The 13,159-nt window shown below is 46.0% G+C and overlaps 1 protein-coding gene across 1 annotated transcript; it reads right to left on the bottom strand.

Annotated features, from left to right (window-relative positions):
* Nucleotides 1-1,508: 1,508 nt before the first annotated feature.
* On the bottom strand, nucleotides 1,509-12,189 carry SLC25A18 (solute carrier family 25 member 18). The gene is made up of 9 exons (XM_004381216.2): nucleotides 12,170-12,189; nucleotides 10,499-10,621; nucleotides 10,227-10,282; nucleotides 9,117-9,207; nucleotides 7,839-7,957; nucleotides 4,678-4,843; nucleotides 3,346-3,500; nucleotides 2,595-2,670; nucleotides 1,509-2,149 (listed from the first exon to the last, which is right to left on the bottom strand). The coding sequence occupies exons 1-9, from the start codon at nucleotides 12,187-12,189 to the stop codon at nucleotides 2,008-2,010; spliced, it is 948 nt and encodes a 315-aa protein (XP_004381273.1). The 3' UTR covers nucleotides 1,509-2,007.
* Nucleotides 12,190-13,159: the final 970 nt, after the last annotated feature.

The raw sequence follows: 13,159 nt of genomic DNA, 5'->3' as shown, positions 1-13,159 counted from the left end.
AGCTGTCACTACTTGAATCCACTAACTTCTGTGTGTCCTGGCACTTCTTGATCACTTTACCAGACGTTTACCTACAAATACCGCCCCCCAACACACACGTGCGCACAGGTGTCCTCCACAAGAGTTTTACAGCTTTATTGAGGAAATAGGTTTTTTTAGCTTTGGCAGAGTCACAAAAGAAAGGACACTAAGGCTTTTTGGGTTACTGTGTTCTAGGCCTAAACCCTCTCACAAAGCTCCTTGTTTTTGTCCCCATCCTTCCTCTCTAGCTAGTTTTTCCTCAGATGAGTACAGAGCTCTGCCCACAGTCTTACAGAGTTAGTAAATAACACAGCTGGAACTTCAACTCAAATCTGACTGTGGAGCCCATGCTCATATGTACTCATCTTAATAAAAAGGCCACCAAGGCTGACCATCTTAGCACCATCCTCTTCTCATTCACCCTAGTTTTACATTAGGTGGGGACTAATGTAAATAACTCCTGGAACAGGTATTTTTTCCTTAGGACCTGACCCCACTCATGTGACATCATTTCTTTTCTCTGTAGCAGCCTTGGGGAAGGAATTGAGGCACATGGGGAAAACTCCATCACAGCAAACTCAGTTCCTCAAGATGCAATAAATAGTTATTACTAACCAAGGCTCCAAATCCAGCGTAACTTAAAGTATTCCTATGGTTATTGTTCTCTATCTTCTTAAGTAACAATTTGAAGAATAAGTGATAGTGACCTGTTCAGTGTTTATTTTAATGTTGTTTGGTTCTGAAATGGACACAGAAAAGCAGATGACAGACAGTGTTCATTGCAGATGAGATATTTCACCAGTCAGCTTTATTTCAAATACTGTTCCATGAACATTGGTAAGGGTGGGTCTGAGGCTGCAAGTGGAAGATTGTGGCAGATGGCTGTCCTGACTTTGCCCAGGCTTTTAATTAGAATCAACCTAACCCCTCAACCAGAACGATTTGAAAGGGTTTGCTTGGTTTCAAACTAAATCCTGACTTTGAGGGCTTTCGTGGTCTGCTTGAATTTCTGATCCTCCCTTTCCCCAAAATCAGTGCTAGGACTAACCATAAATTAATTCAGGATTAGCAAAACTAAATCTCTTTTTTATTTCTTCCCATACAAAAATTTCTACGTACATTGTTAGGTGACTCTGATTGCTCTCCCCATACTGTGACAGCGCACTCCTCCTTTCCACCCTGATTCCCCATGTCCATTCAGCCAGCTCCTAACCCTCTCTGCCTCCCCATCTCACCTCCGGAGAGAAGCTGCCCATTTAGTCTCTCGTGTCTACTTGAGCTAAGAAGCACACTCCTCACGAGTATCACTTTATGTCCCACAGTCCAGTCCAGTCCCTGTCTAAAGAGCTGGCCTTGGAAATTGTTTTAGTTCTGGGCTGACAGAGAATCCAGGAGCCATGCTTTCCGGGGTTCCTCCAGTCTCAGACCATTAAGTCTGGTCTTCTTACTAGAATTTGAGTTCTGCACCCCACCTTTCTCCTGCTCCATCCGGGACTCTCTGTTGTGTTCCCTGTCAGGGTGGTCATTGGTTGTAGCCGGGCACCATCTAGTTCTTCTGGTCTCAGGTTGATGAAGTCTCCGGGCAAAACTAAATCTTAAAACTGACTTGCGTATACTGAGTTTGAGTGTGAAACAGAAATAAAATGTAGAAACAACCCTTATACCTTTACTGTTTGTTAAAGCCCTGCCATTAATACAACCATACTAGGTACCATGTTATTGTTGGAAAGTAGGTAGTTAAGGGCTTCTAAAGATCCATGGTAGTTATACTCCAAAGGAAACAAATACAGGTATCATGTAGGGAGATTAGGGTGATATCCAGCTTATTAGAATAGGGTTGTTTTTTCCCAGATTGAGGTAGCACTACCAGTTAGAGGACGAAATACAACATGGGTGGGCCAGCTTGCTCTTACCCCATCTAGTCTAGGTAAAATGGGGTAGGTAGAGAGATGACACCAAGTAAAAAGACTCCAGCTCCAGCAGCAGCTACTCAAAAAACTTTAAGATACGCTCTCCAATACCGATGAAATAGACACCTTGGGCAATCCCAAAGAGAGGTGCTATAACAAGGGCCCGGCAGCCTGCTCCTTTCATGAACGCAGATGGTCCCTCCTGAATCCAGACTTTCCTAGGGAGAAAGAAGAGCCTAGTGAGCTGAAGGGCAGAAGCACATGGCAAGCAGTACTGGGTGGTATCCTCTTCAAACATTTGTACTTTGAGATAAGTGTCACTTCCCACAGCAACAGCAAGATTTCCCAGATGTGTGGGAGCCATGCCTTGCCCATGATGTGTGTGCAGTTTGATTACTTAGCAATTGAATTGAGGCTCTGGAAAACAGGCTGGATCTGGCTAGAATCTTTGGGAGAAAGATGGTGTAGGGATAAAAGGGAAAAGAAAAAAGCTTCCAGCACATCCTGTTTTTTGTTGAGAGGTGAGAGAAAGTGACGTTTCAAGGAAATCCAGAGCTCAGTGTAGTAAAGTAATAAAACTGGTCTCTAAATCTGGTGTAGGTAGACACCAGTGCAGAGGTGACCATCCCAGATACTGTCAGTAAAGGCATACTGAGCTCTCACCTGGCACAGTCTATGATCCCGCTGTAGACTTCCTCACCCAGGCCTTTCTTGAGGGTTTGGATTCGAGTTTTCAAAACTAAATCAAAGAAAGGTGAAAATAAGTAGTGGCCATCTTGCTTTTGGTGTCTTCTCAACATGAAGTGGTTGGGTTTCCTTGTAGAACCAACATACGTAAAACTGAATCATGAAGCCAGTCTGCGACAGCGTGATCTTTAATAGAAGATCTTCTCCACTTTGGGCCTCATGAAATGAGCGAATTAGAGACAACATGATCTTTGAGGTTATTCGTGCTGTAGAAAGGTCTGCCCCTAGGCCCTTGCTGCGTTTCAGAGAAATAGGATGCTGCCCCAAATACACAGCAAACGTTGTCCTCTCACACTTTGTTTATTTCCTGCTTTTGGTCTCAAATTTTAAAATGTCAGTGATCATTTATAGCGGATGCTCGTAACTCTGCTGGGGGACAGAAAGCTAATGGAATCAGCAGCTAGGAGGTGAAGGAACTTGTCATTGATAAGAAGCAGAGTGAAGGTCTCCTTGGGCCCTCATTCTCTAGAGAACCTTTGGTATGTTTTTGCCATTGGTCACAGGTTGAGACCCCAGGAGGGTTTTTAGGGTTGGTGCTATTTCATCTTTATCCTGAACATGCAAAAATACTGTTTACCCCATAGACTACTACACAAATGCTTAATTTATCAAGCATGTCAGCCCTTGAACCCCAAATAATTAGCCCCTCTCTCTCCCATGCACTTACCATCCAGAGGTGTTACTGCAATAGCAGCTACAGAACCTGCAACACAGCCTGACGTAAAGGAGTGAGCAAAGGAAGCCTTCCCAGTAAGCTCGTTGAGCCCAAGGTTGTTAAGGTTGGCGAACAGTGGGAAGTAGATGATGGAGAAGGGAATGTCTCTGCAGGAGAGGAAGAAGAAACACTGAGCTACATGCAGCTCCGGGGCTTCCCCCTAGGGTCAGCCAGTGGCCTTTTCCATGAGTTGTAGTCTGATGGGTCAGAGACAAGCCACAGCTACCTATTCCTACTCTGGCACCCCAGGATAATGTAGAGGCGTAGACAGCATAAAAGAAACCCATTTGCCTACCCCACCCTCCCAGTTCATTACTCTGCAGCCTCTTAATGAGGAAACAGGTGCAGATTTAAAGACTGGTAACCCATTCTACTAAAGGGGCAGGCAGGCTAAGGTAAGGGTTAAACTGAGCAAGTGGCTGGTAAGCTATAAATGTTGAAGGGTAGGGATGGGTGGGAAGGTAAAGTTCATGAATCTGTTGCCTAGGTGACATGAGAAAACTAGTCCCTGGCCTGGGACTCTTCTGACCAACTTTAAGGATTTTGGCCAAGAGCTTGGTGGCTCAATTATAAGCCAAGTAGCAAGGTAAGATGAGAGACTATGTTTACTCATTTATTTATAAAAGATCCGCAGTCATGGGCCACACAATACCCAATACTCATACGGGCCTTGTTACTGGAGAAGGGGCCTAAAGTTTGTCCTCCAGGTACCTATTCTGTACAACCCTGCCAAATTCTGGACAAAATACGAAGTATGGTCTCCAGACACCCTTTTAACTCAGTACTGAAGTCACTCCTGAGTTTCACCCTTCAGCCAAAGATTAGAGAGGTCTATAGGACCAACAATAACACACGTGAGGGACGTGCTTCATAGTTCAGTCATGTATATGAGACGAATGGGCTCACCAGCCCAAAAGCAAAGATGAGAAGGCAGGAAGGGGCAGGAAAACTGGACAAATGGAAACGGAACCTGGGGAGATGGGGAGAGTGTTGACACGTCATGGGGTTGGCAACCAGTGTCACAATTTGTGTATTAACTGTTTAACGAGAAGCTAATTTGCTCTGTAAGCTTTCACCGAAATCACAATTTAAAAAAAAAAAAAAAAGATATAAAAAGACATATATGTGAAGCATGGAAATCATTTGCTATCCTAGGTGTGGAATGTGAAGAATACAGAGGCAGATTAAGGCAGGAGTTTCTCTGGCCTTCTGTTCCCTCTCCCTGTTCACTCAGGCCCCAGCAAGCCAGGAATGCTTGTGTCCCAAGTTCAGGAAGAGCCTCACCTGAGGAGAGTGGCACCCAGGCCCTTGTAGAGGCCAGCCAGGCCTTGGGTGCGAAGCAGCTCCCAGGCAATGAGGGTAGCAGATGGGCGCTTGTGGGTGGGAGCCGGACCAGTAGTGTAGGAAGTGGAGGAGGAAAGTGCTGAGGCTGGATCCTGATGGTGGACAGCTGAAAAGGAAAGGACAGACTCCCCATCATAATCCAGCCCCAAAAGGTGCTGTAAAACATTTCCGCAGAGTATGGCTCCCAAGTCCTACTCCTGGGACAGCAGCTCAGAGCCAAGGCTGACACCCCAACTAGAATTCTGAGGATGTCCTAATTTTAGACTTAATTTTTGGCAAAAAGGAAATCTTTCTAAGGTCTATATTATCTAATGTGTTACCCCTGAGTAAGAACAGGACAAATGCCACTGAGTTGGACAGACTGACCAGCCAGCCCAGGATTTGATTACATTGCAGTAGTAGCTGCACAAGACGCTTCACAAGCATAACATAGTTTATAAAGAAAATGTTCTACATTCTACTCTGGTGAGTAGCATTTGGGGTCTTAAAATCCTGTGAGTGGCCATCTAAGATACTCCACTGGTCTCACCCTGTTGGGAGCAAGGGAGAATGAAGAAAAACAAAGACACAAGGAAAAGATTAGTCCAAAGGACTAGTGGACCCCAAGTACCACGGCCTCCACCAGACTAGTCTAGCACAACTAGATGGTGCCCGGCTACCACCATCGACGGCTGTGACGGGGATCACAATACAGGGTCCCGGACAGAGCTGGAGAAAAATGTAGAACAAAATTCTAACACAAAAAAAAAGACCAGATTTACTGGTCTGACAGAGACTGGAGAAACCCGAGAGTACGGCCCCTGTACACCCTTTTAGCTCAGTAATGAAGTCACTCCTGAGGATCACCCTTCAACCAAAGATGAGACAGGCCCATAAAATAAAACGAGACTAAAGGGGCACACTAGCCCAGGGAGAAGGACAAGAAGGCAGGAGGGGATAGAAAAGCTGGTAATAGGGAACCCAAGGTAGAGAAGGGAGAGTGTTGACCTGTTGTGGGGTTGTTAATTAATGTCATAAAACAATATGTGTACTGTTTAATGAGAAGCTAGTTTGTTCTGTACACCTTCGTCTAAAGCACAATTAAAAAAAGAATTCAACAGCAAAAAATAAAAAAGATGGCTTCACAAGAACATAGCCATTTCCTGCCCCACTTTCTTTACAGGAAGCTGTAGCAGTATTCCCAACTTCCTTATCCTATTAATACTGTGTTTTTGATCTGTCTTCCATATCTAAACCATTTAGGACATAGGAGTCCCATACATCTCCTGCCTAATGTGTGAAGCAGCAAATTCCTTTTGTTTCTCCAAAAACTCTCTCCTTCAGTCTTTCCAGGGGTGCCTCCTCCCTCTGGTACTCCAGGATTAGGTGAACTTGTCCTTCTTTCCCCTTGTTATATACTTCTTATATGGAATTTGAGCCTTTAGATATCAGTCCATTTTAGTTGATTAATTCAGAGCCCATCATTTGATGAGTTCAACATTGAGTAAATCAAATGGAATTATTTTTTTCCTGAGCACACCTGTTGCCGTTGAGTCGATTCCAACTCATAGCAACCCTATAGGACAGAGCAGAACTGCCTCATAGGGTTTTCAAGGAGTAGCTGGTGGAGAGTAAATACAAAACCAAACCCAAACCCGTTGCTGTTGAGTGGATTCCAACTCAAGCAATTTCAAATGCGGGTGAGTCCCACTAATGACCACAGGATTTAAGATATTGGAATTGTGTAAACATATATTTTCTTAAATCTCAGCATTGGAAAAGTTTTGCCTATATTATAAGCCCTTGCTAAAAGGAAGCCTTTAAGTTCCCAATTTTGTTTAGTATCCAGCAGGGCAACGTTTCATACAAGGCAGATAGTTACCATACATATTTTTCTATGGTAGTAATCTAGGTGCAGGGCTCAAACAATTAGCTTTGCAAATGGCTAACTTGCTCGCTGCTAACTGAAAAGCTGGTGGTTCGAGTCCACCCAGAGTCACCTGTGAAGAAAGGCCTGGAGATCTACTTGTGAAAAATCGGCCATTGAAAACCCTATGAAGTACAGTTCTACTCTGACACACATGGGGTCACTATGAGCGGGGACCAACTTGACGGCGATAGGTTTGGTTTTTTTTTTAGGCCAACATTTCAGACTAGGAAGACAGTTACTGTACACATTTCCCTCTGGTGGTAATGTAGGTGCAGGCCTCAAACAATCTGCTGTCAGGAGTTAATCACTGTGAACATTATTTTCCCTGTCAGCTTTAAATGCACAGAATTAACTCATATCCTTTCACTGCTTTTTTAATGTTTTAGGAATACTAAAGTTTCTCATCCAGATTGAGAAACTGAACATTACAGGGCTTTTACCCTGCAAATCAAAACACAGTGGGGGCCTTCCAGTCCCTGAACTTTATTCTTTCTGCAGTTTTATTTGCTTCGGGCTGGTTTAATCCACCTTAAAAATCTAGTTGAATTCTAGCTTGTTGAGGAGGGGAAGGGCACCTACATTTACTGAGGACAGTCCACTCTGTGCCAGGTGCCATTGAGCACATTGCCCATTAGCTTATCTAACTCGGACAGTGTAGTTTTGCCCCAGATGAGAGGTGCATCTGTGTCTCCCACTAGGGTTGTCTTCTTAGATGGCCAGTCCTTGCTCCTACCTAGATGCTTTGGTACCTGCTCCACTATTTCCTAAATCCAGCATTTAGGAAAGGGCCAAGCTTCTCTTCCAGGGAACACCAAAAGAATAGAAATGACTGTCTTCTCCCTTTTTTATGCCTTCCCACTAAAGGCCAGCTTCCATGGCATAAAATTCCTATTGATTGAGGTGTTAGTGAGCAGGCCTTGGGCATTTCTTAAAATCTTTTAGGAAAACAAATCTGAATGTCAAGGCATTATGATAGCGGTATTAGGTTCTCCATCCCCCCAAATCAAGATTCTCATTTCTGCTATTTGTTCTAAAGCTGGAAGTGTTGAAATCTAGAGTGGTAATCATAAAGAGTTCAGTGGCCTAGAAAGCGGACTGGATCACACAGTTTAACAAATGAGGGTGGGGATGTGGGGAGTCTATTCTGATCATAGCCCTTTATTGATCCTGTGTGAAGTCAGCTAGGGCTCACCCAATCGTCCAGCATCCTGCAGCTGAATCTTGAGCATTTCCATGGGACAGGTCACCACCACCTGGCACATTCCAGCTCCACATCCAGCTAGCATCTCCATCTTCAGATTCTGCTGCCCCCTGTGGAACCAGGAGTCAGGCTCTTCCAGTCACACACCAGCCCTGTGCCCACCTTGGCTCATCTCCTCTCCCCTGATGGTTAGGACTTCCTGTGGATGGTATTTAGCCCTGTCCCCATCAGCTGCCACTCACCCAGCGCGGTAACGATCACCTGACTTCAGACTTGGTCTCCTTAAAGACCTGAGACTAGATTTAAAACAGGCTGCTAAGGAGGCAGCACCTGCATAGAAGCTAAAACCATAACAATGAGACCCTCTATCATGGGTATTTGATTCTTCCTTGTCCCTTAAGCAAGACCACAGAGAGAATAGAAAGTATTTGGGGGCTGATTAAAACTCATCAGCTAGCTGATGAATATATGTGTGCATGAATGAATGTGAGTGTGTGTATATAGCCTGGCAACCTACTTCCAAAGATCAGCCAGCGAAAACACTATGGATTACAACAATCTGATCTGCAACTCTTCATAGGGATGGCGCAGGATCAGGCAGTGTTTCATCCATTGTGCATGGGCCACCATGAGTCAGGCTGAGTTGACAGCAGCCAACAACAACGATGGCAGCCAACAACAACATATATATATTCTGTTATTTATAATAATACATACATAATAGAATAGGTATATTCTGTGCGTTCCATATGTTCTCTATATATCTATATACTTATATCTATGTCTACTTCTCTCTCTCTCTCTCTCTATATATATATATATATAACTCTGTATAGTAGGAGCCCTGGTAGCAGCTCTCAGCTGCTAACCAAAAGGTCAGCAGTTTGAACCCACCAGCTGCTCCATGGGAGAAAGATGTTGCAGTCTGCTTCTGCAAAGATTATAGCGTTGGAAACCCTGTGGGCAGTTCTCTTCTGTCCTATAGGGTTGCTATGAGTCGGAATTGACTCAATGGCAACGGGGATTATCTCCCTATACAGAGACGGAGAGAAAGAAAGAACCTTGAAATTATACTAGCTCATTCTCTCCCCTCCCTTTGCACCTGCTAAAACACACACTAACCCTCAGCCATGTGTATGTGTGCACATATTTATATACATGCACGCAGGTAAGTTGAGGCATAGATGCAGTCCTCCCCTTGCCCCCTCCCCCCAGAAACCGCAGACACACCGTGAAGGGTCTCCATCCCAGCCCCCACCTGGCCCGTACCCATCCTCCATGAGCAGCTGCCGGAAGAAGTCATTGGCTGCCAGTTTGATGGCCTTTTCTGGAGTGACCAAGGTCAGGTTCACTGCAGCCCCTGGAAGTGAAAAACGAAAATGGGCATTACTTCATTCATAGCAGAAGTAACAGCTCCAAGTCTGCCACTCTCATAGACGGCCTGCTCTCAGTGCTAGTCAGGTAAATCTCTGGGGGCAAGGGGAGTCTCAGGGGGTCAAGGAGGGTACCTCTGGCCTATTTTATTGAAGCATAAATTTTCTTTTTATCCCTGCTTCGGCCCTCACTTCACGACATTTTCCTTTTTTTGCATTTGTTTTCTTTATGGGCTTATTAGTCCAGTTGCCAAGAAGTCATTTTATTTTGTCCTTGCTGGTGCTGTCCACCTTCGATGATAAAGGAGCAGTCCCAATATTAAGGCCAATAATAAGCCCCTGGAGGACAGGGACCGTGTCTCAATTTCTCTGTGCTGCACTAGCCCAGCCCCACTGGCAGCTTTGTGGTTCCTGGAGGCTTTCATTTTATTCTTCGGGGCAATCAGCCTGTCAGCCATTTTCCAAGCATAATCATGGCTGTGCTGCCCTGGAATGGGGACACTGGACCATGTTAGGGAAGAACCACCTCATAACTCCTCCCTAAGGAACTCAAAGCCCTTTCCATTCTCTGTCCCTTTCAGCCCCTCCCTCTTCTCCTGCTATTAGTAGCTGAACGCCTACAGTCCAGGAAAGAGGCAGAGGAGGGAGAAGGGAGGCAGGAGGAAAGAAGAAAGAGGAAGACCGATTGGGGCTCACTTGCTTTTGTCATCACATAGTGAGGTAGTGTTGGTGTCAGGATTGGAACCCAGCCTCCGGCCTCTGTGAGGGGTGACCATAGTGTGCTCCCTGGTGCCCCCTGAAGCCTCACCAGGAACCAGAACTACCTCTATCTCCACCAAAAGCAAGTGAAAAGCACCTGTACTCTAGGATCACCTAGCAGCCCCAGCCCCATCCCAGGAGTCCCCTGGGCAGAGAGAACACCGATTCCCAATGTTTTATAACCTCACAAGGGCTGACACCCCGGCATCCTACCCGAAGGCCTACCGGGGATGCCTGATAAGCCTACCTCGGTACATGCCCAGGAAGCCCTCTGCCCGGGCCGTCTTTATCAGACAATCTACCCTATGGAAAAAAAAGTTAGTGATGTACGGGAGGCTGCTCTGCCTGCCCCCTCCCCATCCCTAATCCTGCTGGGCACACCCCAGTTGAAGGCCTCCCCAACGCCCACACACCCTCATTCACACACTCCCTAAAGAAACTGTGGAAAGAGTGAGGCCCCATATCCTCCTCTGGGAGTCCAGCTCCCCCTGGCCACCCAATGCCCTCACCAATACCTACATTCCTTTGTAGATATCATTGCCGTGCTGGTTTTGCAGTCGGGTCTTGGCCAAGTCGATGGGGAACACGCAAGTCACCCCCACGAGTCCTGCCACACCTCCATTGATGAGCTTTGCTGTGACACTGAGGCCGAGGGAGGAGGGAGGCACCAAGTGAGTGAGGGAAACACAGAGACAAGGGTACAGAGCTGCACATAGCTGGGGGACACTGGGTGGGTGGTGGGGTGGGGGGAAGGGTGACAGAGAGAGGACAAATAGCGGGGAGCAGGAACAGAGCAGGGAAAGAGTAAGGATGGAGGCCCCCAGGGCCTCAGCCCCACAGGTGACCAGAGACCCCTCTCCCCAGCTTCCTGCCTTACCCTCAGCAGTCCCTGGCCCACCTCCCACCTCCAGGCTCCAGTTCAGTGATGGGCTGGGGGCAGGGAGCTGGAGTGCCTGGCTCACTTGCTCCAGGAGAACTGCACTCACCAAACCTGAAGCATCTTGCCCCAACCCAACAGGGAAGTGCTCAAGAAGCCAAGATGCTGCAGGGACTTCTGGGAAGGAGGCCCATAGTGCCAACTCTGCCCCCTGGGGCCCCACTGGGCACAGGAAGTCCTCAGCTCAGGCCTGGAACAGCCCCTTCACCAAAACTCTCTGGCTTTTCCCCACCCTTGAAGCCGTTTGTGGAAGGGTTTTCAAACAAACCACAATTCTTATTTTGGGCTTAATGTCAGCCAGAACTGAGTTTGAACCCTGGCTGTGCCACTTACTAGCTGTCTGAGACAGGGACAGATTACCCAACAAGCCAAGTATGTATGGGCTTAATCGTGTTTACTTACTAATCCGTAGTGCACAGCTTCACCTGGGTTTCACCACACTAACACCACATCAAATAAGTGGTGAAACCCAGGTGAAGTTGTGCACTACGGATTAGTAAATAAACACGATTAATCCCGTGCGTACCTTTCTTACTGTAAACGCGTGCATACTGTGCTTACTGGTTAATCCGCCCCTGGCTGTCTCCTTGAACAAGTTACCGCACTTCTCTAATGCATCCTTTCCCCTCTGTAAAAGTGGCCTCAATGGGATTAAATATGTTAATGCACTCCATAAACGATAGCTATTATTGTTAATAATAGAAGAGCAGGTATTTCTGACAATCGGGGCTTCTAGTCAGCATGAGATAAAGAGATTATCTAATGCTAGCCAAAATTAAAAAAAAAAAAGAAAAACAACACTTTACATAATGTGGGCTCCCTCATCTTGGTTAAGTATAGGATTTTCAGAAGACTGAAAATAGACATAAATCTTCCTCAGACTCCAGGGAACCTAGTAAAATTTTCTTATCTTTCAGGACAGAGGCAGACTGGGAGCAACGTATTTGGAGATAGATTACCTGGAAGTGATTAGAGTATGTAGTAGGTTTTCCCACACATGAAACTTAATAAGCAAGTAAGAAATTTCAGGACACACACACAAAGACTTAAAATTTGCAATCTGAGAAGATGCGTTCCCAGCAATTACAAATATGCATATTTTTCCATGTGGAGAAAATGGGCCTCGCTTGCCCCACCGCAGGACTCAGTACTTCAGGAATCTGGAAGAAAAGCTGAGTGATGTGCTGTTGCCACAGCAACCCCAAACCCGGCCCAGAGAGGACAGGCTGTCCCAACCGACCGGCCGAGCTTACTTCAGATCCTGGTTGGACATTGTGCCGGGGCCACGGAGGGCTGATGGAGTCCAGGCTGTTCGCTGCTCAGAGGTGGTGGCTGTCAGGGCCGGCTGAGGGGGGAAGAAGCCGTGTCATCTCCTTGACTCCAGCCTACTGTGGTGGAGTGGACAGAGCATGCGGGTTTTTGAGAGGAGACTGGCCTGGGCCACCTACTGGCTTTGAGATTCTGGCAAGTCACAACCTCCCTGAGCTGCATTTTACTTTTCTATGGAGTGGTCAGAACAACACCCACCTCAAACGATGAGAAACCACGTATGTCGATGAGTCAAAACATTACTAATGCGTTAACGCTGATAGCTTGCTTGTTGCTTCTCTGCCTAGACTTTTGGGACTTCAGGGTTTGAGAATCAGAAGAAAGGGGAATGGGAGGGAAGGATAAGGGACACAAACTAAGGCTCCAGGAGAGGAATTTTGGGGGCATTTTGGAGGGGGAAGGAAGCTGGGAGCAGCTGCAGCAAGGGAAGCTGATGGGATACGAAAGAGGGATTAAACATTTTTTGTGTGTGTGGTAAAATATATAACATAAAAATTTCCATCTTAACCACTTTTAATTGTACAATTCAGTGGCACTGATTACATTCACAATGTTGTGCAACCATCACCACTGTTTCCAAAACGTTTTCATCACTCTCAAAATAGGGATTTTAAGGAGAGTTGCTATGGACTAGGAATTCCCCTCCCAATGTTCAAGACCTACAATAGAATACTTGAGTTGTTCTTCCGTTACTTTTTGGCTCTTAAATTGTGTTTTCTGAACTTCATATGACTCTACAGAGAGACTAAGCTGCACTAAGTCTCTGAATTTATTTATAATTGTAATATCTGGAAAGCACCGGAACAGTGCTCAGAAAATGGAAGCTACAATAATAATTATTTTTGCTTCTGAGGAGGGTCCAGGTTTAACCCAGAGAGGCAGGGTCAGCAACAGTTCTCCTGATGTTACAAAGT

The sequence above is a fragment of the Trichechus manatus genome, unplaced genomic scaffold (assembly GCF_000243295.1).
Source record: "Trichechus manatus latirostris isolate Lorelei unplaced genomic scaffold, TriManLat1.0 scaffold00081, whole genome shotgun sequence".
Lineage (NCBI taxonomy): Eukaryota > Metazoa > Chordata > Mammalia > Sirenia > Trichechidae > Trichechus > Trichechus manatus.
This window is presented reverse-complemented; position numbering and strand designations above follow the sequence as displayed.